The sequence below is a fragment of the Lissotriton vulgaris genome, chromosome 5 (genome assembly GCF_964263255.1).
Source record: "Lissotriton vulgaris chromosome 5, aLisVul1.2, whole genome shotgun sequence".
Classification (NCBI taxonomy): domain Eukaryota; kingdom Metazoa; phylum Chordata; class Amphibia; order Caudata; family Salamandridae; genus Lissotriton; species Lissotriton vulgaris.
In genome coordinates this window covers 664,254,928-664,280,163 of record NC_141693.1, presented here as the reverse complement: position 1 = coordinate 664,280,163, position 25,236 = coordinate 664,254,928, and the positions used below count along the sequence as shown (strand labels likewise).

Below are 25,236 nucleotides of genomic sequence, written 5' to 3'. Positions count from 1 at the left end.
TTAGCTTGCACAGGAACCACTAGATAAAACGAAGCAGGTGCTGCTTTATTTTATCTAAGTGCTTCCTGTGCAAGCTAACTTTGTACCTATTTTACAACGGTGCTGGCAGCTTGCTGGCGCCATTGTAAAATAGTTACATCATACATGCCAACATTTCAGAAGAGCAAAGTGGGAGATTTAAAAAAAAAATCGGGAGAATGGAGCCTTGAATCGGGTTACTGGCATGTACGGGCTTCAATGCGCGCAATGGCAGGCAGAGAGAGGGTGATGCAAGTGCTGTGCACCCCCACCCGTGGGCTTTCCAGGGCTCACACACAGCCGGCATGTCTGTTACATGAGTAGGCTGGGCACATTGTGTTCGCACGAGTTTCTGCAAGTTCGCGAGGGTTTCGTACAATATTGCAATTTGCGAAATTGTACAAAACCCCCGCGAACTTGCAGAAACCCGTGCGAACACAAAAAAAAATCCGCAAAATCGGCGAGAATTTGCGGATTTTGCGGATTTTCGCAATCCGCAAATTTGCAAATCCGCAAATTCGCGGATTGCCAATCCGCAAAATCCGCCCATGCCTAATTTTGCCTCCCCCCTTTCCCTTTCAAGGTTCTCCAGATGGAGTACATCAAAATGGAACGAGTTAACAATTTGCAGTATGTGTTGGTAGTCGTTTGTGCATTCAGTAAATAGATTGAGACTCACCCCACTAAAGAGAACACAGCCATGGTGACAGGGAAGGCTCTTCTGAAAGAATTCTTCCCACGCTTCGGCTTGCCCCGTTTGATCTGGAGTGACAATGGAAGTCACTTCAATGCAAAAGTGATTCAGGTGGTATGCGATGGTCTGCATATCCAGCAGAGGTTTCACGCAACAAACCACTCCCAGTCGGTCGGTTTGGTTGAGAAGTATAATGGTATTCTCAAGTTGAAGCTGACAAAGATCAGGGAGAGCACAGGGTTGCAATGGCAGGACGTACTACCCCTTGCCTTGTTATCCACCAGAGTGACAGCCCATTCTAGGACAATGTTATCTCCATACGAAGTGGTCATTGGGCACCCCGCCAATGTGGGGGTGTCTCTTGCCCATGCCATTTTTCTGACATTGAATACCCGCTGCTTGTGGATTACCTATGTGAGTTACCCAAAAATGTGCGTTCTATTCATCAACGGATCCATGAAGCACTCCCGCCAATACCTGAGGGGCTGGGGCACAGTATCCAGCCTGTAGAATATGTGCTAGTGCAAAACTACCAGAGATGAGGGTGCTTGGAGCAGAGGTGGAGGGCGCTGCTATTGGTTTTACTCGCTACGAGGACTGCTATGAAGGTGGAGGGACAGAAGAACTGGATCCATTCATCACATTGCAAGCGAGTCCCACTCCCTCTCCCTTATGACAAGTGGGTCCATGAGGGGATTGGGGACCACGAGACAGAGAAGGTCCCTCGCTTTATCCCCTTTTCTGATGCCCGATTGACTTGGGCACAGATGGAAGAGGAGAGCGATGCTGTTTTGAACGAGGCAGTGCCTCCAGAAATAAGGGCTGCACAGGTTTCTCCTCCATCTGTTTCTCAGGAGCAAGAGCCTCCCCTGAATTTAAGGTTCTTTTTCGAGACGAGGCAGTGCCTAGAGTCGCTCGATACAACCTGCGTCCCAGACGGAGGGACAGTGCACCCGATGGACAGTCAAGTTAGTAGAGATGGACTTCTGGATGAAGGAAAGGGCTTGCGTACCCTGCCTATGGTAAATGCAATAGTCTAGGGAAAGGGAGATTGGTGCATTGTCTGAGACATTGGACAGGATAAGTGGGGGGTGCTTTCCAAGAAGGGAAGCTGCCCTATCCTGAGTGAAGTGACAGAAAGGGTTCTGATTGTGCAGTCCCGCAGTAGAGTGCTTGCTGGCGCCACCGTTTAGAGACATTGAAAGACTATTTTTCCTTTTTGAAGTGCTCGTTAGCACCACCGTTTAGAGACACCGAAAAAATATTGTTTCCCTTTTGTTTTCCCCTCTCTGTATACCAGGCTTCATAGCACAGACTCTCCTATGGTAGATTGATAGATGAAAATGCATCCCTTTGGTTGTATTGTCATGGAAGAAGAACAGCCTCTAGAAGAACGCTGTCTTGGCCAACATGGCCCCACTTGGTCAAGCTGGCGTACTAAGACTAAGATAGTGTTCCTAGTGATAGTTTTCCAAGCACTGGTAGCAGTTTTAGGAATCCTATGGTTCTTGAAAGAAAAACATCCTGTACACTCCCTCATTGCAACAACTACACACCCCCCGAGCACGTCTTTGTCACCCTGGCTACGCATAAGGAAAGGTATAGGCAGACTTATGTAGATAACGTTTTCCTGCAGATGCTACATCAAGCCCACCATACCACCAATATCACTGATTGTTGGGTTTGAGGCTTACCCTCCTCAGCGATGCATAAAAATGAGCTGGTGCTGTCCTTGCCCCTCTCTTATTTAGCCAGCTGTGAAGCCTGGTTCCAGTTGTTCGCCATGGTATACATCCATTATTATTAAGATGCAATGAATAGGACATACCTTGATTATGAGGCTGTACTGGGTTATATAGCAACTCACCAAGGATTTACACCAGGGAGGGATGGGACTGTTGACACCCGGCATCCTGATGCCTGCATGAATATATATGAGAGGAATAAAAAGGTGCCATGGCTTATGGATGAGATGGTAGATTTCTAAGACTTTAACGTCACTGAATATTTCAGGTCCTTTCAGTTATGCAATATTACTCAGGATAAGACAATGGCAGGGGATGTATGACGTTACAACGCAGGCTATTACAACGCCTCCCTTTACAATGCGGTTTTTACATCGCATACCTTTACAACGCATAGCGCTTAGAGGGGCTGGATAGTGAAAAATTTAATTTTCTATTCCAACTCAAGTCCCCGTGGACACTAGGGAAGGTGTTGGAAAGAAAATTTAACTTATTCCCTATCCTAGAGCGCCCCCCAGCGCAATGCGTTGTAATGGTTTGCGTTGTAATGACCGCGTTGTAATGGTAGTGCGTTGTAAATGTTTTGTTGTAAAGGTTGTTCACCAATGCCAGTACCGGCAATTAATACAACAACTAGTTTCTTTGTCCGGGGTTTTGGAAAGGTGCTGGTAGGAGAGAGTATTTGCAAGTACACCTATGATTTGTACACCAGTAGTAGTGCCCCATTGCTTCCACCCCACAACATTTACTTTGTCTGCGGGTCCCAGGCTTACGTATGGCTTCCAAGTGGGTGGACTGGTGTGTGCTATGTATCCTTCCTCTTGCCGCCTGTGTATATTGCACCATCCAACTACCATAAGGACCACAGATTACTGCGCAGGAGTGTTTATTTGTCCCGAGTAAGAAAGGTTCTTGACACAAAGGATATTGATCAGACTGACACTACCTTACAGAAATGTACAGATGCCATGAAGGATATTTTGCCATTTTGGGGCCCCATGCACAATAGCCGTAGTATACGCAGACTCACGAGGGTTGTCAAAGGAGTGATCAATACCACAGCAGGAATACTGACTAATTTTATGGCTGAGCTTCAGGCTACGAGACTCGTTGCCCTTCAAAACTGGATGGTGTTAGACGTCATCCTTGCTGATCAGGGTGGAGCCTGTCACATCATTGATAGTAGTTGCTGCGTGCATATACCTGACCACGCTCCGAATGTCTATGCAGCAATACAAAAGTTACACAGACTAGCATCTGACATCCACGAGGAGAATGGCACGTGATCCCTGTCTGGGTGGTTTTGGGGTCTGATAGCTGCATGGGGCTGGAAAATACTCTTATTCTTTTTTTTTTTTTTTGAAAACCTTTATTGTGCTTCAAGTCAAAACAAATACGGGCCTACAACCTTCCGGCCGGCCACGAAAACATGTGTGCATCATTGCGACTTTACGGTGACACAGTAATATCTGTCGTTTTAAGCAAGCATTAAATGGATTACACTACAATTATCACATTACCATGTCTCAGGATCGGTGAAGGTTAATTTTAAGGTTTTCATCGCGACAATTAAGGTCAGGTCGTACTTCTCCGCACTGATACAAACAAGAAGGAAAAACTAGGGCCATGTAGGTGGGACTCGACAGCATACACTCGGATCGATCAGTGCTGTTTGCAACATGCAAGTTCCAGCCAGAGGACGGCCACACAGTATGCACACCCCAAGGAGGACGCGACATACCCAACCAACACCACGCCACCACCCATCCCCCAGTCTGCCTAACACGGGCCTAGGAAAGAAAAATTATATAAGAACAAAAGGCACCATAGAAAATAACACCAACTAAAACGTACCCCCCCACCCTACACACATGCAGAGGCTGCGGCCTGCCCCCCCCCCTAGCAGAGTGTTTCATCTCCCCAAAAACCCGAAATGCAGCAAGAGAAGAGAAATTGAGAAGAAGAAAGAAAAGGGAAAAGGAAGAGAAAGAGAGACACAATTCACATAAGTCCAGGGAGAGAAAGAAGAGTATACTACCCAACTACTCCCAGGAAGGGGAAAGGGAGAAGCGGGGAGGAGCCCACCCAACAACCAAACTCCCGGTCTCCCTCGCCGCCATTATATCCTGCGCCATGTACAACACAATGTCAGAAACTGTATACCCGGTGAACCCGAATCAATAACACCCAGTACCTCAACACAGCACAAGTCCTCCCCCCAGCATATGAAGTGGACATCAGGAGAGATCAACAGCGACATATAGCAAACAACAGGACATTAGAGATTACTCAGCCAGTAGTGCAAAATGTGTGCCAGTCCAGGCCTCCGCCAGCCGATCCAACCAAAGCGACTACAATCATACCATCACCCCTGTCCGGACCGGCAGAAGTGTTCCAGGCCTGTCCATTGCTGCGAGTCACCTTCAACCGGGACAAAGAAGCAAGATGGCCGCTCACGAAGAAAGGGATCAATGAAAACGCATCGTGCCGCAGGGTCCCAAGACCAGGTGTAACGTGCCACAGCTGTTCCAGTGAGAAATGCAGCTAGGGTAACATTTGGCAAGGAAAGTGAAGAACTGGGTCCCGATAGATAGCTCGTAGGCAGAGTCACAGCTTCCAAAGCGGAGGGCGTCTCCGCAACTGTATCCTCGTCGATGAGCAGACACGTTACATTGTAACCATGAGGACGCCGCACCACCGTCCCTTCACTCGGCAACATTGTTTCCTTTCCAGGAGGAAGCAGGGGCGGCGGAAGATATTCCAGCCGGGACTGTCCCGTGGTAGTCATCGCCTCATCGAGTCTCCGGGCCAGCGCCCGGGCAGTGCTCCGCATATCCACCCTCAACGCCACTAGGGCAGCCAGGACATCACCACGGGTCGGGCCACTCAGTTGCAAGCACCGGTCCTCACTATCCCGCTGCTCCCCCGGTACTGTCAATGGCACAGGGGCATGTGGGCACGTAAGCACATTGTACACAGGGTCAGCCCGCGGCTCAACAGGAAGAGCAGGCGCCATGTTCACCTCCACTGCAGGCAATTAGTGGCGAGACGGGGGTGTCCAAATAAGCCAAGGAAGCAAGGATGCAGCCACCGGGGGAGCTCCGAGCACAAATCGGGAACAGCACAGGGAGAGGCACTCCACGTTGATCGTGAGAACCGGCCGTCCACTGCGGGAAGACACACCAAAATGGAGTCCGCCCGTTCCTCGTCAGAGTGGTAAAGGAGAGCTAGTCACGGGAGCCTCCAGCTTCGTTCGCGACACAGTCAGCGCGAGGGGGAGACCGACCCGGATGGAAGGGTCCGACTCCGGTCGCGCGGCCAGTGCATTACACCCCCGTGGTCATCAGCGGAACCCCAGCTCGTCTTTCCGTCCACGTCCCTCGGCGTCCAGCGGCAGTCAGCAACACAGGGACAAGGGGAAGCGCTGGAAGTCGGAGAAAACACCGAATCTGCGGCCAAACCCGCCGGCAAAGGTATCGGGAGAACGCCAGTCACTTCAGCGCCGGTATCCCTCGGTGTTGGAGCGGCGCAGGTCAGGAGAAGTGAGCAGGATTGTTGAAAGAAGCCAGGCGGCTCGCGGAGCCGGGAGCTCAAGCGTCTGTCCCGTCCGCCATCTTGGCTCCTCCTCCCGGGAATAATACTCTTATTCTTAGTAGCAATTGCAGGTGTTGTTTTGACCTGTGGCCTGTGTATCAATTGCCTTCCCACCTGTTGCTCTTATTGCATGCAAAAGTTAACACCCAAGCCTAGAGTTCAAGAGTAAAAAGATTCAACAATCTGTCATGATGGTACAGGCTGTCCACGATTTATTGTCCATTGATGAGGGCATTTTCGAATTTCTAATTTGTGATCCTGCCTAACATTGCTGATGATCACCCCAATGGTTAGCAGTTATATATGGAACATCATGTTCATCCCCATTAGAATTGTAAAGACCCTAACCTGATAGCACCAATAAAGAATTAGAGATGAATGCTAAAAGGAGGGTCTGTTAGAATTGAGTGCCCCATTGCCCTGTCCCTGATGACGTATACTGTGCTGTGTTCAGTGGCGGCTCCTCGAGGGAGTACTGCAGGGTGGTGAGGCGGGGAGGGGCAGGGTGGGGGTAGTGAACTCCAGCATACGTCCAAACCGAGTTAAGTACATAAAAAAATGAATTATATTGCATGCGCTGCAACCTAATCAGCGATGCAACTCGCACAATGAAATTCATTTTATTTAATTATTTATGTACTTAACTCGGTTTGGACATTTGCCGGAGTTTACTACTCCCACCCTGCCCCTCTCCCGCCCTGTCCGACCGGCCCACAGCATTGCCTCGAGGAGCTACCAATGGTTGTTTTAGCATTCATGTAGCTATTTTATATTGATCACTATTACAAATGTGTGTGTGTTCACACTTGTAGTAAAGTTGTGCAGGCTAAGTTAGCATCTGAGACGCCATTTTCCTTTTTGTAGTCACCATTTCGCGTGGTAAGAAGAAGTCGGCCTCCGTGTCCCTGCTGTCTGCCTGTCTCAGCAGAAGCTGCTGTTCAGAAAGTTCTCATATCTGATTCAAGGTTGGAACCCAGAGGCACGAACAGAATAGTTTATTCAGCTTTGCATACCTATCCCTGGACTTAGTTATGCTCCCACACTAGAGAGAGCTAAGACCGAGTAAGGTGGCCTTGGGAGCTTGATAACGTGTACCCATTCTGCAGGTGGTAGCTCATCCCTTTGAGCCCCCTTTGTTTAGTATTCTGCCAAGGTTTATTTTTCCATCAGGGGCTGCGTTTTGAGACGTGTTGGAAGGATTATTTTGTGTTACCAAGTGTTCGGGGGCCAGTCCCTCGACAGCTATCCTATGAGGCTAGTCAGACCGGGCTCCACTGCAGTGTATTTTACTAATAAAGGTGCAAATTGTATTTGCAGCTGTTATCCCCGACTCCTCATTTCTTGGAAGACTGAGAGGTGGTTGCAAGTGACCCGGGTGGCCTGTTTCGGGTAACTTCCTTCACAGTGACAGCACAATAAAGGAAGCCATGGGAGGTAACAAGGCTAAAATGGCATTAATCTCACCTGTTTCTTTGGTGTGAGTGTCTGCTTATGTTTGTCTGTTTACCTGCCTGCATGTGCGTGGTTTGTGTGAAAGAAAAGAGTAAGAAATATCACGACACAAGGAAATGTTAAAATATCACTGTGTTTGGCATTTGTTTAGTACAACCAGTTAACCTGTTTTGTTTATAGAAACACATTTCTCATGCGTTTTGGTATGTGCTACAACTAGCATAGAAGTCAATATGCATCTGCATGTCTTGCCTTTAGCTCCGCCCCTAGCCCCGCCCACTCGCCACATTTAAATTAATAGCTGCACAATTTGTCCCCCATTTAAAGCACTGGTCATACCAATGCCAAGAACATAATTTCGCATAACATATATAACAAAGTATAACAACTGAAATACCAGCAAAAGATCTTTGATTGCTAGTCCGCCATTATACATTTTAATTTAAAACAAATAAGAAAAACATTAAGGGGAAAGGACCAAATGTTAGGTGATTCATACTTTAAACTACCACTACTAAAAGTGGTTTCATTATAGAGTATTCGATTCGGTCTTCAGGTCGAATGGTGACAATGCAGCAAAAACGGCAACACACCTGTTCCACCCCTAGCCTCCAGCTCTGTTCCGCACAGTTCACACCTCTTACCTAGAGAGCTCTCCACACACATGCTAACTGCAGCTCTCTGTTGACACACACGCCATGTTCCCTCCCACACACACTCACTCCACACTCCACTGTCTGCTCTTTCCTGCGTGCTCAGCTGCCCGTCTCTGGATGCGCCCTGGTGTAATTCCGTCTTGGGGTGCAGCTGCGGTGCCCAGCAGCCCCGGCCTAGCCGGCATCTCTGTATTCCAGTCACTGAGATCGGGTGCACGCACATGAGTGAGTGGAGAGACATGGCAGCATCAGCCGGGGGTGGGAGGCAGATGCACACACGGTCACGGACACTGCGTCATGACATTCAGAAATAAGAGAGGAAATGCAATGGGAAAGGCTTGGATGGGTAATTAGGCACCCCCGCCACACCGCGCCGTGCATGCCAATCACCGAGAGCGGAGCAGCCGGGATTACAGGCGGTGAGAGGGAGGAGGAGGAGGAGGAAGAGGACTGCCCCTGCCCCCTCCGCCAGCACTAGCAGCAGGGCAGCTCCAGTCGCTCCCCCGGCCCCGCCTCGCACTGCCTGCCGCTCCAACCTGTACATCTTTTGGCGGCTCTTCCCGGCTGGGAGTGTGTCTGCGCCTCCGGGTCCGCATCCTCGCAGGAACGGGAGGAGGGTGGCGAAGAGGAGGAGGGCGCTGCGGCCATCCCAGCCCACACCGAGAGACCCGGGAGGGAACCCCAGGCTCCAGCCACACGCAGAGAAGAGGGCGAGGAGCAGCCATCGGCCGCCAGCACGTCCACTGGGTCTGGCAGCAGCGCCCCTTGAACGCTCACGGCACCCCAGAAGCAGGGGGACCCAGGGGAGGTACCACACCCGGGACCGCTGGCAGGCACCCGGGGAGAAGGCAGCGGGCTCCTTGGCACCGTTATGAGCAGCGAGGCGATCCGCCGGGACTCGGCTGCTCAGGAATAAACCGAGAGACGGCCAGGGCTGAGGGCTAAAGGGAAGAAGAGAGCCCGCCACCATCGGCAAATTTAGCCACGGAGGGGACATGGGCGAGCGGCGGCCGGCACGGACACGGTGCTGCTGACGCTGCCAGGAGAGGGTGCTGCTGAGAGGCTGCCGCTGGTGACTGTGAAGGCAGCGCCTTAGATTGACATGACAGGGTGCTGCTGCGACTGACGGCAAAGGGTGCTCGACGGGGTACTGCTGACTGCTCTGGGCATGCTGTCGTTGAAGCTCGCGCGAGAAGGGTGCTCTTGAGGCTGACGCTGGGAGGGAGGGGTGCTTATGAGGCTGACAGGTGGGCTGCTGATGAGGTTATCACGGTCAGGGTGGTGCTCCCCCAAGTGTGAAGCATCTTGTGAGGTGGTCTGTCTTAAAGAGACTGCTTGAGACGTGCTCAAAAGGAGTGCTCCCTGGGGATAAAGCGGTCAGCTTCTGAAGGTTGGCACGGAAGAGTTCCTGCCAGTGGGTGGCACGGGCAGGTCCCTGCTGGAGCGTGGCATAGGCAGATTCGTCTTTCAGAGTGACACGGGTCATACTTTAGGCTGCCACGCGCGGAGGGCTGATGAAGCTGGCAGAGGACGGCTGTTGCTGGAGGGTGGTGTCACTAGAGCGGCGCCGAAGGCTGGCATAGACGGTGCCTTGCTGGAGGCTGGAAGAGGCAGGACGCTGGAGGCTGGAATTGGGTGAATCCTGGCACAGCTGGGCACGGGGCAGTCAAAGGGCTGGTACATGCTGTAGGATAGAATAAGCCCAGTTGTAGGCGGCACACCACAATACTGGAGGCTGGCACCGAGAAGGTGCTGTGAAAGGTGGGCTCGCCCCAGGAACAGCGTTAGCATGGGCACATAGTGCCAACTGGGGCAACCAGGCAGGAGTGGAAAGAGTCATAGGAGCAGTGAGAAGGAGCCCCAGCCCCCTCCCGCCTGTCACTTCCACCCGGGCGCTGGAAATAGACACAGTGTTTAAATGGGGAACGGAGGGAATTCCTGCCTGTGCGGCTGGGGCGCGCATTCTTCAATGAGGCAGCGGGGGTTAGGGGCCCGGTAGTCATTTTATTGTACTTTTCTCGATTGACCGTGAGGCAGTAGTCTGCAGGAGGCGGGTCAGAGCTGCGGGCAGGTGTGGGGGCCGCTTTCACAAAGTATCACAAAGAACACTACAACAGGTGAGGCTGCAAGTGCCAGCATAGAGAGGAGGGGTTGGCAGCAGCATGGCGCATGCTAGTGCCTGTGTGAGCAGCAGCAGGCACCGGGGGCTCTGGGTAGCTCCCTGCCGCCAGGCATGCTAGCCATGGCACAGGGCGACGGATCGACAGGGGTTGGCAGCGCCCTGGCCATGAATAACAACAACAACAACATCAACAACAACAACCTGAGCCCGGACCCGTCCTCCCTCCTGGAGCCCAAGATGGATGCCTTAATCATCCCGGTGACCGTGGAGGTGCCCTGTGACAGCCAGGGCCAGCGCATGTGGTGGGCCTTCCTCGCCTCGTCCATGGTCACCTTCTTCGGCGGGCTCTTCATCATCCTGGTCTGGAGGACACTCAAGTACATGTGGACAGTCTGCTGCCACTGCGGGGTCAAGAACAAGGTAAGCCCCCCTCCCTGCCTGTGACGATGCAGGACCTGCCATCTATATATATGAATGCCTGTCACCGCATCTCAATTCTTCTAACCCTGGGATCAACTGTTTGGTGGGAGGGTATGTGCGTTTCTGCTGGCTGTGTGCCCTGCTGGGCTTTCTCCGAGCATTGTGTGTGTGGGGGGCGTGCTGGTACGTGATGGGACTTTCTGACCCAACTGTGGAAAGCACCGGGGGCCCTGGGGGCTCAGGAGGCCCCCCGCATGCAAAGTCAACATACTGAGGTAGCATGCTTAGGCAAAACTGCAGCTGCTTGGGAAAAAGTTGATGCAGCGACTGCTGAAATGGGGGCTGGGGACCGACCCACCTGTGCTGTCCTGCCCTTGTTTATTCACTTTAGCGTTTACCTCAGTCAGAAGAGACGGCAACCGCGTTGGGACAGAAAGCCTTCCTCGCGCGTATGGTTTTGCGCGCATCTGAGCTCATTGAATACTTACAGCTCGAACGAGAGGCCTGCTGGCGTCCCCCCATTCTTGGTTTAATTTTAGATAGAGCGCCCCCTCCCCTGTTCTCAGGTCGAAGGCATGCCGTGCTCTCCGTCATTAAGTGGAATTGGTTTTCATTGTGTGGCTGTGTTAAGCCGCACTCCCTCAGTGGAAACTATTGCATTACAACGGTCACGCTTCCCAGTCATGTCTAGCCCTGTGATGTCTTCACTTCAAAAGGGGGAGGAGGGTAGTGGGGTGGAAGGGGCCTCTTTGCAATGGCCAGGCATGCATTTCCCCGCACGCTAGCGTGAGATAACAAATGCATTGGTTGTTGGGAAGGGGAAAGCCCGTCCAAAACCGCTAATGTTGTTTTTGACAGGCCATTGCGCTCTAAAATAGCCCGGCAGCTGTGTATGTGTGAGACCGGGGCTTCACCCCCTGTATTCCCAAATTTGTTTGGTTTGCAAATGGCATAACATCTGCCTCGGTTATTCCTGGCAACCAGGCGTCGCCCTCATCCCTTGCAGCCCACACCCCCTGTCTCAGCACAACACACACCTTTTAGATATGGTTGCTAGGTTGCCCTGACGTGCGCGCAGCTATCCCTTCTTCCATAGGTTCCCCAGCGCGGTGTCATGCTTTCAGAAACCCTCTTTGATTGGTAAATACGCGCAGAATTACAGCCATGTAACTAGGTTACATCTGCCGCTCGTGATGGACCAAATGCCATGTTGCTCTCTGGCTGAACTGAAGCGAGTTCCGGTGTTTTCTTGTCTGGCGGGGAGCAGGTGCCTTCGGCCTGGGCTGGAGACGCGATCTGGCAACATCCCTTTTGGGAAACAGAATACTATACCGCTCAATAAGTGTGCGTTAGCATGGCGGCCAGTTTATAGAAATATAATCCGGCCGACCTCGCGTGGGTGATGTAAACATTTTAATTCAGCGACGCTTACATTAATTATTGATAGTGGAGTGGTAAATCCGCATAATAAATCCTGTTTTGTCATCCTCAGGCAGTGCCCTCGGCTTCCCCCGGCAGCTTCTGCTGGCATTTCCTGTGGTAGACCCAGCTTCAGCGCCTCGTGTTTACAGCAAGTGCTTATTCAAAGACAGTTCAGGGCCGGACAGGCGGGGGAGAGGGAGGGGAGGGGGGGAGGGGCACAACATTCAGTCAACTTCAAAGAAGAGCTGTTCGCCTCACTAGGGGGACCCGCGAAGTTTCTGTCACGCGAGGGACGTCTCGCGCAGATCCCCGCAATGAGCACAGCCATACCCGCAGTGTTTTCAGGGGTTCCCGCCTTTTGTACCTTTAAGCGCAAGATGAGTCGTCGCCCACAACCTGCCGGTATATGTTCTGCTGACTGCTCGTTGGCACTGAAAACGGGCCTCCTGTTTTCTCGCGAGTTAACTTAAAAAATACTTCCTTTTATTATTGAAATTGGGCGGATGTTGACAGTCTTTTATGTTTTTAACCATTTATAAGGGGTAGGAAAGCCTCAACGTGAACATGAAAACGCACATGCATAATATAATAGGTTGCAAATAACGCGTTGTAATTGTAGTATTTGTGGAAATTACAGGAAGTTTCAAGAGAACCTTCACACACCCCTCCGTGGTTGCATAAACGAAAGGGCTTCCTTATAAAACTAGGTGTAGACAGCACTACGTGCAGGCGTGCACAGTTTACCTCACGCGGTGGTTTAATTCCCTCGCGAGCTTTGTTTACACGTGGTCTTCAGTTTCAGTCAGGGCACAAGTCCTAAAAAAAGAAGTGAGGGGACGCTGACGTCACGACAGGCGATGACGTCACTAAAGGTGGCTTGCAACATCAGACGCATTGCCTCCCCTCGCTCGCCCCTTAGATGCGATTGCATCAGAGAAGTCAGCTCATGAGCAGCGTTCTGAATGGGCTCCGATCTCGTCCCAGAGAGGCCAAAGAGTGAATGTGTGGCTCCATTTGCTCCAGTTATTGAGTACCCGGTCAAATAAGTGGAGGGACGGCGTCCGCCCGCGTGGTACCCCAACTCAAGTCCTGGTTTCAGTGACTAGTATAACTCGGTTTCAGGGATGGATAGGTAGCTCTTGCCCAATTCAGTGTTTGCCACGACACGGCCTCTTTGCGCTGCCTCATTGGTTCAGCGCACCTGGCTTCAGATAGACCTTGCCCACCTTGCCTGACTTCCGGTCAGCTTGTGTGGCAGTCACGCCTGCTCCTCCCTTTGCTGCTGGCCTCTGCAACAGCCAGAGTGACTTGGCTCTCATGGTCCAGTGTAGGTTGTCTCAGTAAGAACCAGCAAGACTTGCTCAACTTGAGAAAGCAGCCTATGTCTCACTTTGGAGCCTGTGCAGGTTTTTTCACCTGGATCCGGCGTGGCTGACCTCTCCTGGAGCCTGCACACCACACACCTGGGGCCACTGCACCTCTCCTTTCTTAGAATTAGAGTAGTTTGCCTAATCCGGATTCACAGTGAGTAGCCTCAGTGGCATTTTGAATGCCTGCCCCCACATTTTTCTGATACTATACGGCCTCAACTAAATACAAGTTGCATCTGTGTAGCAAGTGGGCTGGACACAGTGATATCTGGGAGATAATGTTCCACAGTTAGCAGAACAAATGACACCCGGCTAGTGGTCACCAGAGGTGGCAATCAATATTTAATGCAGCCAAGTCTCAGAAACACTCTGAGAGGTAGAAGGGGCATCTCATCTGTATCTAAGTAAGTAACCTCTAATGTGACAAATAGTGTTACAGGGCAGTGGGAAGAGCTATGGAGATATTGGCGCTGGGCATGATAACCTACCAAAGGGCCAGTCAGGAGTCGGCCAGAGCGACATCCCCATCTGAGATGTTGATTCGGACGATTTCAGGGGATTACTCAGTTTGGGAAGACAGGGCTCGATTTTACCAGGTGTCGAAACAAATCTAGTAAAATAGAGGTATAGCCTGGCGCCCAACCACCACCACTTTCACTGGGGGAGTATGTGATGCTCCCCCTCAGACGGACCAGAGCCAGCACCAGCGCTTGATACCCTCCATACGCCAACATTTACTCCACGTTTCCATTTACTTTCTTTGCGGAGCAGTCGTAAATCAGCGCAGAAAATCTTTGGACCCAGGGCTAACCATGCCAAATAGGACCCTGTATGCCTGGGTTCCTATGGTTATTCCCCATTGAAGGACTCAAACTCACAAGTGAACAATGCTGGGGTACAGTTTCCAGCCAAAATCCATGTCCTACTAATTTCGTCATCCTCTTCAAAGTCCAGCTTGTAATTGAACCCCAAATGCTCAAATCCAGTGAGGTTTTCAGGATAATTTTAGTAAATATGAGGACCAATTTACAAGTGATGGGTATATTTTAAGATCATTTGCTTGTGTGTTGATCATTTTGAAACTTCAGCTGCGTTTTACTACCTTTGAGGGAAAAATCTTGCTGTAGCTAGGGTTCGCCCTAATCAACCGAAAATTGCTTATTTTATTTGTTTACAGTGATAAAGATATTGGAGTCAAAAGGTAAAGTGTTCTGCGTAGTTTGAAGACCATACCCCCCAGGAAGACATAGCTGAGGAGAGGGCTACGAATGCTGTAACATTTCTTAATCAGAAATCTAATGAAGATACTTGCAAGTTCAACAATTTTATATTTTGAAAGATTGTCGTGATATGAATAAAGACTATTAACAACTCAGGTATACTACAATATTAGGAGCGAGCGTGTTGCTGCAGGAGTTTTTCTTATTGTAGGAGAACCACAAGTTACAGTAAGTGAGGAGCATACAGAGAACTCCCAGCCCATCATCTGTCCTTGGTAATAAACTCTAGAAATTCATGATGAAAAACATTTCTCCCCCCAGCCATTTACTCAACAGTCTTGCTTACATCTCTGTAGTTCACACATTTAAATTAGCGATGACAGATCGACTTTGCACATCCCAACAAAGCAAAACATATTGGAAAGTGTAAATTCCACGTGTCATCATCTCACAGGTATTCCTTCGTCTATGTCGATTACAAATCTGACCTATGTTAAGTCTTTCGAGTAAAATGGGTGAAATTCACCACCAAGCAGTGAAGTGAAAAAGCCAGTCAGACACCAGTACTTTTCGTAAATATGTTTACACCTAGCTGCGAAATCTACTTTTAATCACAAGCGGAAACCACAGTGACAACCCGACTAGCAGTCAGTAAGATTTCAGCACCTGACAACGGACAGCAGTAATCCTTTCTCTCGGACTGCACATTTTTAAAGGGATAATCTATAGCACGGCCGTGCTGCACCGCAGACTCTGAAGTCAATGGTAACAAAACGTCTATTCGGCACTAGTGCCGTTTTTATTCGAACGGTGCAGGATTTCCAGACTACCGCTTTATATGCTGTGTCTTTCACACCTGGGTGAGTGAGCCTTGTACAGCTGCACCTTAATCTGTACGTAGGCTACGTGCAATGGACACATTTACGGCTGTCGGTCGTTCTTCGGTTTCCCCTGATCCTTCAAGCTGTAAGGACCACCTGGCAGGATGGCAGAGGAGGCGCAACGGGCCCCCATTCTGGCTACGATGCGGGGTTCTGAGCCAGAGATGGAAAGTGGGGTGCAGGCAAGGAGTAAGTGGTGTGGAGGGTCCCTCAGATGCAGTAAAAACAGAATCATTACAATCCTAGTGAAAAAGACTGTCCGGTACCGGTCATTGCTTCCTATGAAACTTTCCACAATGTGTACATCTTAACATTGATTGACAGTTCTGGGGGCAGACTGATGTTTCTGGCACAAATCTTTACAATTTCACAGGCATTTCTAGCTTTTTAGCTGGCTCGATATATCGTCTCAACTGGAGCGCTCGTCCATGGATCAGTTTGACGGTCCCCTCATAGAAAGCACAGGAGAACCGTTATCGAGTGGAGTTTCAGCACCATGGACAGCAGGGCTTCGGAAGCCTGAAATTCTTCAGCATTGTATAGTATTGTATTATGTTTGCATTTATATAGTGCTTGAAGTTGATGGCTGTGCGCATGGGCAACCTGAAAGGAAGTACTTGGAAGTTGTTTCCAGGGCCGAATGCTTTTTAATGAATCCTCTTCATATGCATAGAGCCAATGTAAAACCTAATTTTTCCTTATGAATATTTTGCTAGCTTTTAAAAAAAATATCTTATATCATGTTGTAGTTATTATCTGCTTTGTCATCCTTATATTAGTTATTGTACGTACAGAGAGTAACTGTGCTGTTTACTGAGGACATTTCTCTGCTTGATTAACATTTGCGAAAGAAAAATGAGAGGGGGAAAGGGCACATATAGCATATTGGTGTACTTAAATCAGTGGGGAGAAGCTGAGTGGCAATGCTCTTCTAGAGTGGCCAGTTTATGTCCTGAAGTTGCAGGGGGGAGAGGTCACGATTTGAAAAACAAGCATTGGCAAAGCCTGTAGGTTTGGTAATTTCTGCCATCAACGTGGCTTTGTCAATGCTCATTTTGTCATATTTTTTGTTCAACTTTCTAATATTTGGGGAGCTGCCGGTCCCACCAAAAAGTGTCTAAAAGAATAAATATTTTTGGGTCACATATACCCATCTCCACAAAGGGAGCTGCATTTTGTGCAGATGTGTTTCTTGTGAAATAGCAGAACGACTTCACTCGTAGGCAAGTTAGTCAGTGGCTGAAGCGAACTGCTCCATGCTTTGGTGGGTGAAAAAAAATGTGACTGACAGAACCACAGACCAAAGTTTTAAGAGGGCTGGCTGAAAAATAATTCCCGGAAAGCTTAATAAGAGAGTTGTATGAATCATTGGCAGAGCAGAACAGAAAACCAGATAAGGCTTTTAGTATTATAAGCATCTAACAACCATGAGCCATTTATTTTTTCTTGTTGCCTCGCCTTCTCTGCTGGATTTTCAATATAAATTGCTCAAAAATGAAACATATATATAGAATCATGTATTTAGGTATGTCATATAATGACTTTATGAGATCTTGGGGGGACTTTCCAGCATTCGGAACACCAGAGGTTGGAAGTTAGTAAGCATGTCCTTTCTCAAGTCACCCAAGTGTTTGGACTCTCATCTCAAATAGTCATCGAGACCTTGAGCCAGTTTGTATTGAAAGTATTTTTTAACACATGTTTGACTGATATTTAAAGCAAAGGCCTGAAAACTAGATACAAACTGGCAACAGAGTTCTATAGAAGCAGAGTATTCAAGACATGTCAAGTCAAAAAAAGATTTTTTATTTACACTGTAGGTCCTTAAACATGAACGAACATACAAACATAGCAATCTTCGATTTAAAAACTAACTCGAATTAAAGATTTATAATACCCGTATAAAACTCCAAATATATTAAAAAATTCTAAAATAAATATATACTATATAACAATTATTTAAATTACAAGTATCTTTAATGAAAACTGGTGTACATTTCAACAAGTCAGTACTAGTGATAAAACATCCATTGTACACTTATTAGAAAACGTACTTCCCTATTGCACATTCTACATCGAATGAGTGCATTTCAGTTAACGGGTCTACTGCCTGTGCACGATTCCTAACCTCATATTTTTGGAAGATTGGTCGCAGCCTTAGTTTTCGTGCTTCAAGAACATTAAGACAATCTAAAAACATGTGTAAAATGTTGTATTTTGTTCCTGTGTTACAGGTACACTTCCCTTCGTGGTCAATCATGGCCCTCTTAATCCTATCATTCTCATAACATGGATTAGTCCCAATCCTTATTTTTAATAATTCTCTCCTTAACCAACGATTGGGAAGAAAATTCATATATGGGAACTGTTGGCCATTTTACCAAGATTTCACCATAAAACATGTAGATCTTTTCCCTTCCAAGTATTGCCTATCCTGGTCCCACGAAATTTCTTTCCCTAATGCCCTAAATTCCTTCTTACTTATGGTTGGATGAAAGTTCTGCTGGCATACGTAAGCCCTCAATTCCCTACACACCGTAACAACCATTTCTCTGACCCCCTTTGCCCACTTCATTTCTCTCTGTGGGATCTCACATTTACATCAACAGGAAACTTTTTGCTCCTCTTTACGGCCTAGGCGTTGCCAGAATCTTATCAGTCCCATGCTTGCCGCTTTTCTACCATGAAACAAATCCGGTTTCTAATCTTATTGCCTGGATCATGGAGGATCTGGGTAGGGACAGTAATTTTTTATGCATTTCCCTTCTTAACCATCTACTTCCTCTTATCAACTAAGAATAGCAGTTCAGCACCATATAAGAACTGAGGAGGTACCATGGCATTGTAAGCCAGGGGTCTTCAAACTGTGGGGCGCGACCCCCAGGGGAGGCGTGGAGTGATACAAAGGGGGTCACGCATATCCAGGAAACTTCTGCCCAGGCCCATAGAACTACAAGGGCTTCAGCCCCCCTGCTCCTCGTCTGTGTCCCAGCCCGAGCTGCTGCTGTGGGCTGGGCAGTGTCAGGAGTCTTATCTCCGGCACGCCCGAGTTTTTGACAGGTCGTTAAAGACCATTTGCATATTTACATGCCTTTGTAAAGGGGTTACAGAGGCTTTGTTGAAACATTTTATGTCAGAGCAATTTAGCACCTTCTTGCCACATGCCCAAGAACCACTGGAAACAGCTTTGAGAACGGCACCCAAAGAACTCAAAGCAACGATTACAGCCTCATAAATAATAAGGAATGATTTAAAAATGGACTAATTTTATCTAAACTGGTAAATCAATCGATCAAATGTCACAAAAAAGAAAAGGCGCAGACCTTCCAATTTGTAAAGTGCCAAAAGGTAGGTTTTTAGCTTTTAAATCTATGTTCTGGGCTATGGCAGCCCATTTAGTTACTACCTACCAAAATCTGGGAGCCCGGCTCAGATACCTTTGTTTGTACAGTTACAGAGGGCAGTGGTAGATCCAAGTACAGCCATCCAAGATTCTACCCCTCCTGTCTAGTCCACCCTCTGAATACAGCCCCTCCCCCTCGGCTCTCATGGTGGAAATTATCCTAAGGTAGGCAGGTTTGGGGAATTGGCAAAAACACTAGTGGTGCACTAAATTCAGACTGGATGCCATTATCCTGTAAATACAGATTAAAGACACTTTTTCAGAGGTAGCTGTTTGACAGGAGAAGAAACAAAAAATGAATCGAGTATTAAGGGGCGACAAATCTTGCTAACAATCAGTTGCAGGTTTCCCTCTGAAATTGTAACCAATACAATAAGAATGGATCAATACTAAACATGTATTCTACAAACGGGCAACCGATTACATAGGGGGAGTAGCTAACAGGCATCATTTTGATGACTGGCCCCCTTCTTTCATGCTCTTCGGAGCAATTTTCTGACTCTCCATCATATATTCTTGATGCCTGGTTGATCTACTGGTTACAGATGCATTCATAAGCAACACCATTTTTAATTTCAAGATTTAGTCAATTCATTTTAAAAAAGCGCAAAGTTGGGGGCAAGGTCTCTGGGTTCCGAACCTGTATTGGGAGGCTTTTGGGGAGTAGCTTACAGGCATAATTAGATGAAAAAACGTTGCAAAATATGCATGTCTGAATTTTGATGACTGTCCCCCTTCTTTCATGCTCTTCGGAGCGAGGTCTCTTTAGGTTCTCAACCTGTGTTGGGAGGCTTTGATTAAATCAATCAAAATACATGTATTCGCATTTGATAGATGCATAAAAGTTCACATATAAGGAAGAACAAAAAACAGTATGCCAATTACCAAGCACAGAACAATAAAAGAACAACCACAAGACACCAACATGATCAACACCCATGTGTTTACAGCAAGGTAAGCACCAAAGGACAATTCATTTTTCACAAGTTAAAAGTAATGAAACTGTTTTTTTTTAAAGAAAACAATTAAAAACAGCTCTATTCTAAAACAAGCTCCCCATAATCACACAGTGAGCTTGGGGTATTGTATACACATCCTGCAGTAAATTAATAAATAATAAAAACAAAGGCGTTGATTCATATTACCTCTGTTTTGCCAAAAATGAGTTGGAGAAAATCTGAATCTTTATTGTGGAAAATGCACATTAAAAAGTACCCCAGGGCCCCCACTCTGCCTATTCCTTACATTTAAACAGTTATCATACAGCAGCTGTGAATAAAACTCCAGGAAGTTAAGAATGTCACAGGTCAATAACAAATGAAATTAACCAAGACCAGAAAAGACATTCATACATCTCAAAAGGTATTTTTTTCTGTACACCAAGGGGTGTATTTACAAGCCCCTTGCTCCACTTTTGCGTCACTTTTCCCATGTTAAAAGTGGCGCAAGGGGCTTGTTAATCTGCCCCAAAATGTTTTTCACTTTTGCCAATTTCTATTATAAGAATAATTTATCACATAAAAACATTATATACAGCTCCCATTGCCTCTCGACACTCGTGAGAATTTATCCTGTGGATGTGCTGGAGTTTTACAAGTAACACATCATGTTGCAGCAAGTCATTTTGCTGCGCCATGCTCTTTTAGTTTGGAAAGCACACAGATGCGACATATTTACAAGAATATGTTGCATCTCTGTCCTTGCTGCACAAGCTTCAGCCATGCGCCGGCACCCTTGCACCATAGTGCAAGGATGCCTGCGCCGTGGGGAGATTGTTTTTGTGCAGGAAGTGGCCCCTTCCTGCACAAAAACAATCACTACAGGCATTTTCCTCTTTCAATGGGTGCTGTAGAATGCGGCAAGCATTGAAAGAGGAAACAATTAGGGGAAATGAAAACATTTCTCCTCCTTGCGCCTCGCTACGCCACCTCTAGGGTGGCGTAGTATTCACACGCATCTCCAGATTTACGATTTCTCGTAAATATGGAGATGTGTCTTGTTCAATGGGTGTTGCGTGGGAACACCAACAGCAACTCCCATGGAACTTCCCTTCCACGCACAGTGCTGCATGTGAAGGGCCCATATTTACAAGGAGAGCAAAAGTCACACAGGGTGGCTTTTCCTCTCCTTGTAAATATGGAGGGTCCCCCTGCGCCACCAATACGCCACAAAAAGTTACGTAGTGGTGGCGCAGGTGGCTTTTAAATCTTCTCCTGAGTACGTAGGCTTAGGAAACCGTTTCTTAACCTGCAGAGCCATGAATCCAGACTTTTTGCCCACTGCAGATCCGGGACCAAAACTTGTTGTGCTGCCTGGACCAGAGCTGGAGTTTGATGCATGTGCACTGCAGATTCTGCCTACAGGTTTGGAAATTTTTGTCATGAGGGGGTCCTCACACCTGAAAATGTCGACAGGGGGGTCTCTGCATCCAAAAGTATGAAGACCTCTAATGTCAGCATTCAGGACTGCTCTATCCATCATTTCTCCATAGGTGTTATTACATTTCCTCAGGCCACTAACCGAGGAGGGCCCGAATTCTTAGTGCATCCAAGTGTACTTTCTACTTCATAGATTTCTCAAACCAGATCCCTAGGTATTTGTATTTCCTAACTATATCTAATTTTATGGAGCCTAGGACCCAGCTGAACATGTTCCTCTTTTTGCTGAAGCACAGAATCTTTGTTTTTTCCAAGTTTCCTGTTAATTTCTCACGACTACAGTAGTCACCAAACACTTTGAGCTTTCTTTGCAGACCTATCTCTGTTAGGTTCACGATCACCAAATCGTCTGCATAAAGTAAGCATGAAATAAGTTTCTCATCTAATTTTGGGTTGGCAGCCCGCTCCGTTTTCAAAGTGGTAGGCAAATCCGCTATAAATAAGGAGAAAAGCAACGGGGCAAAGACACACCCCTGTCTTAGCCCATTTTCAAACAATAACTTCTGTAACATTGTACCATACGTATCCAGAATAACCTGGGCCCAATTCTGACTATATATTCCGTGTATTATAAACAGGAGGCGCTTAGGGGTATCCAAGTCACCCAGCATTTCCCATAGCTGTTCTCAGTCTACCAGGTCAAATGCGGCCCGAAAGTCTACAAAACAACAGAACAAACTACCTCCCTGTTCCATCGGCTTCCCAGCATTTGCCCATAATGCAAACCAGTGATCATTTGTGAAATAGCCCTCCCAGAAGACACAATTTGATTTTCCTCAGCCCACTCAAGTTTTTCCAAAATTATTTTAGAAAACACCTTTTCAATGATATCCAAGAGAAGCAGAGTAAAAACACAACAAAATTATAAAACATGGACTCTGGACAACAAGTAGAATTTAAACAGAAAAAACAGTACGGTGTCAGATACAGTCAATATGAGTTAAAATAGAATCTGGGAAAGCATAGTAAAAAATATAAGATAATAATAGTGGGAAGATTTGTTCCCTGGGTGTATGATAGAATTAGTGGCACATTAAAGTGAAGAAATAAGCATAGAACACAGTTCACCGAACAACGGAAGCTTCAGGTGCTTAGTGTAATAGTATAAAACTACCTTAATTGCCCCAGCTGTTTTAACAAGCCTAATATGTCTATGCCTGTAGAATGAAGGGCGTCACTTTACGAGCTACAGGCCATAAAGTGAGAAATTCAGGGTATTATCATTATTTTGGGGGACTTTGTTGGTATGTTGTTACACTTAAGTGAGCTAAACTCTCCTGTGGAAGTTACTTGGAAGATACATATTTATTTTCCCGATAACCTTAAGCTTTGTATGGTCATTCCAGCAAAATTTGAGTCACACAAAATATCTTGCCCTTCTTCAAAGTTATACAAAAGTTACCACAACTCAGGGAGTGGATTTAACAGCCGATGTATGCCTAGCTATGTAGGCTGCACAACTTAAATATATGTAATACAAATCTGAGCACCTTTTTTGCCATTTTGCAGTGTCAGGTTGTCTGTTGTGCCATGACTCCGGAAGTGGCGTGTGCTCCACAGCATTATTGTCAAGTGTCTCCGTGGTGTTGACATTTTATCCCAATGCATTTCAATTTGAGTGTGAACGAAATAACTCAGCCCTTATGTGGTCTTCTCATGAATTAGACCATTCTGAGTGTTCGATATTTCCTGCCGATTGGATGTAAATGCTGCCTTTCTGTCGCATGTCGTATTTAATGTAAGTTCTGCATTATTAAGGCACCTGAAGGCAAGACCTCCGAGTTGAATCCTTAAAAATATATACAAATATCCAGAATCTCACTCCAATAGCGGCCAGCTCTTGCTTCGATAGGTCAAAACAAGGATTCTAGTGTACTGTAATTGTATGTATACATAGCCCTTCATACCCTCAAATATACGCTGTAACGCATGAGCTGAAGGGGAGCACCCTACCTCTAAGGTATGCTGGGGTGGACGGGTGTTGAACTGCAGTGAGGCCTATGTAGGAAGTAGTTTGGTGACAAGCGTAATGTCCTCAGCGCTGTTCTCATTCTGACATCAGCAAAGGAGGGGGTGTAGCTATTATTTATAAAGATTTATATGTATGTAATCCTATTTCCCTGGATGAGCTGTCGGGTGCAGAATGCCTAGGATTTCACTGCACAGCAATCTCTTGCGGGAGCCTTGAGTATATAGGCCTCCGGGCCCCGCAGGCTCTTTTCTCAACTCCTTAAATGAAGTGATCACCACCCAAGTCCTTAGGTACAGCTATTTTATGTTTTTGGGTGCTTTTACTATCCATATGTCTAAATCCACGGAAATAGAAACTATTCACTTGAAAGATTCTCTCTCAGCCCTCAAACTTGCCCCCTTTGTCACTCACCCTACTCACAAATGGGGTCACACCCTCGTCCAGATCTTTTCTAACATAGAGTTTGAGGTCGATATGCCTCTACCTTTGCTATGGTCTGACCACTATCTTATTAGCTTCAGGGTTCCTAATCTGGGTAAAGGTCATCAGGTACCGGCAATTACGAAAGAATGCAGTCTCAGAGCTTTCCATCATGTCGCTTCCTCTACCCTAGGGGAGATGCTTCAGGCTTCCACCCCTCTACTCTCAGTGGACCCTGAAAGAGACACCCTTCTTTTAGACACCTGGGTGCATTCCGGCGCTCATGAATTAGCTCCGCGTCAGACATGTACCCCAAAGAAAATAAGAACCTCTGCTCCCTGGTTCAACACGGCAGTCAGATCTAGTAAGAGTGTCTGCAAATGCTTGGAAAGGAAATGGAAGAAAAACTTTAACCCTTATTCCAAATGCGAGTACAAACGGGCACTGAAGTCCCACTATGCTAAAGTTTATGAGGCAAAAAAGAATAATCTAACAAGCACAGTTGAATCATCCAGTAACCAAAGTGAGGAGCTATTTAAAATCATTAAAGACTTGTATCGGCCTGTGGGCAACTCGGGGAGCTGGCGGCGCTACTGCTGGCGGATATGGATAGGGCTTTCGATTCCTTGAGCTGGGTATACCTATTTGCTCTGCTGCGGCGGCTTAATCTCGGCCCACGTTTCCTGGCTTATGCGCAGCTATTGTACACCGATCTTACAGCATCGGTACGTGTAGGGGGGCGATATCTCGCTCATTTCTGATTCAGCGGGGCACGCGTCAAGGATGCCCCCTATCCCCCTACCTTTTCGCACTCGCCATGGAGCGGCTGGCGGCTTGGTTGTGCATTGATGCCCAGCTTCAGTGATTTAGATGGGCGCCGGGACTCACTGATAAGATAGCACACTACGCGAATGATGCCCTGTTCTATCTCACCGATTTAGATAGGTCGGGGTCACGGTTGTTGCGAATCCTGCAGATCTTCGGTGAGACCTCTGGGCTTTACATGAATCCGTGTAAGTCCACGCTGTGGGTTCTGGGGGGTAGACTGAGAGTGGGGGACTGTGCTTCAGCCCTTCAGCTGGTGTCGGGAGGGATGAAGTATTTGGGGGTTTGCCTGTCGGATACACCGGCCATATCCAGAGACCGCAATTTGGTCCCGGTGTGGGAGCGGACTCAGGAAGTTCTTAAGATATGGTCTTGCATGCCTTTGACGATTTATGGTAGATCGGCCAGCTTCAAGATGGTAGTGCTTCCCTGTATCCTCTATCAATTGCAAAATCACCCCTACCAGATTTCGCCCCCTTGGTTCCGGCAGGTCAACTCGGCGCTGGGAGGGTTCCTATGGGAGGGGGGCGCAGTCAGGGTGGCCCTATGCACCTGTTTTTTTACACCTGTTTTTTTATCCACGT

The 25,236-nt window shown here is 47.6% G+C and overlaps 1 protein-coding gene across 9 annotated transcripts in view; it reads left to right on the top strand.

The window, feature by feature from the left end:
- The first annotated feature begins 8,697 nt into the window (after window positions 1-8,697).
- KCNMA1 (potassium calcium-activated channel subfamily M alpha 1) overlaps window positions 8,698-25,236 on the top strand; it is a 1,464,982-nt gene continuing 1,448,443 nt past the window's right edge. For all 9 annotated transcript variants that reach the window (XM_086922098.1, XM_086922095.1, XM_086922094.1 and 6 more), the window contains exon 1: window positions 8,698-10,701. In XM_086922098.1, the coding sequence (XP_086778224.1) occupies window positions 10,393-10,701 (309 nt within the window). In that variant the 5' untranslated portion in view covers window positions 8,698-10,392. The remainder of the gene's footprint in view (window positions 10,702-25,236) is intronic.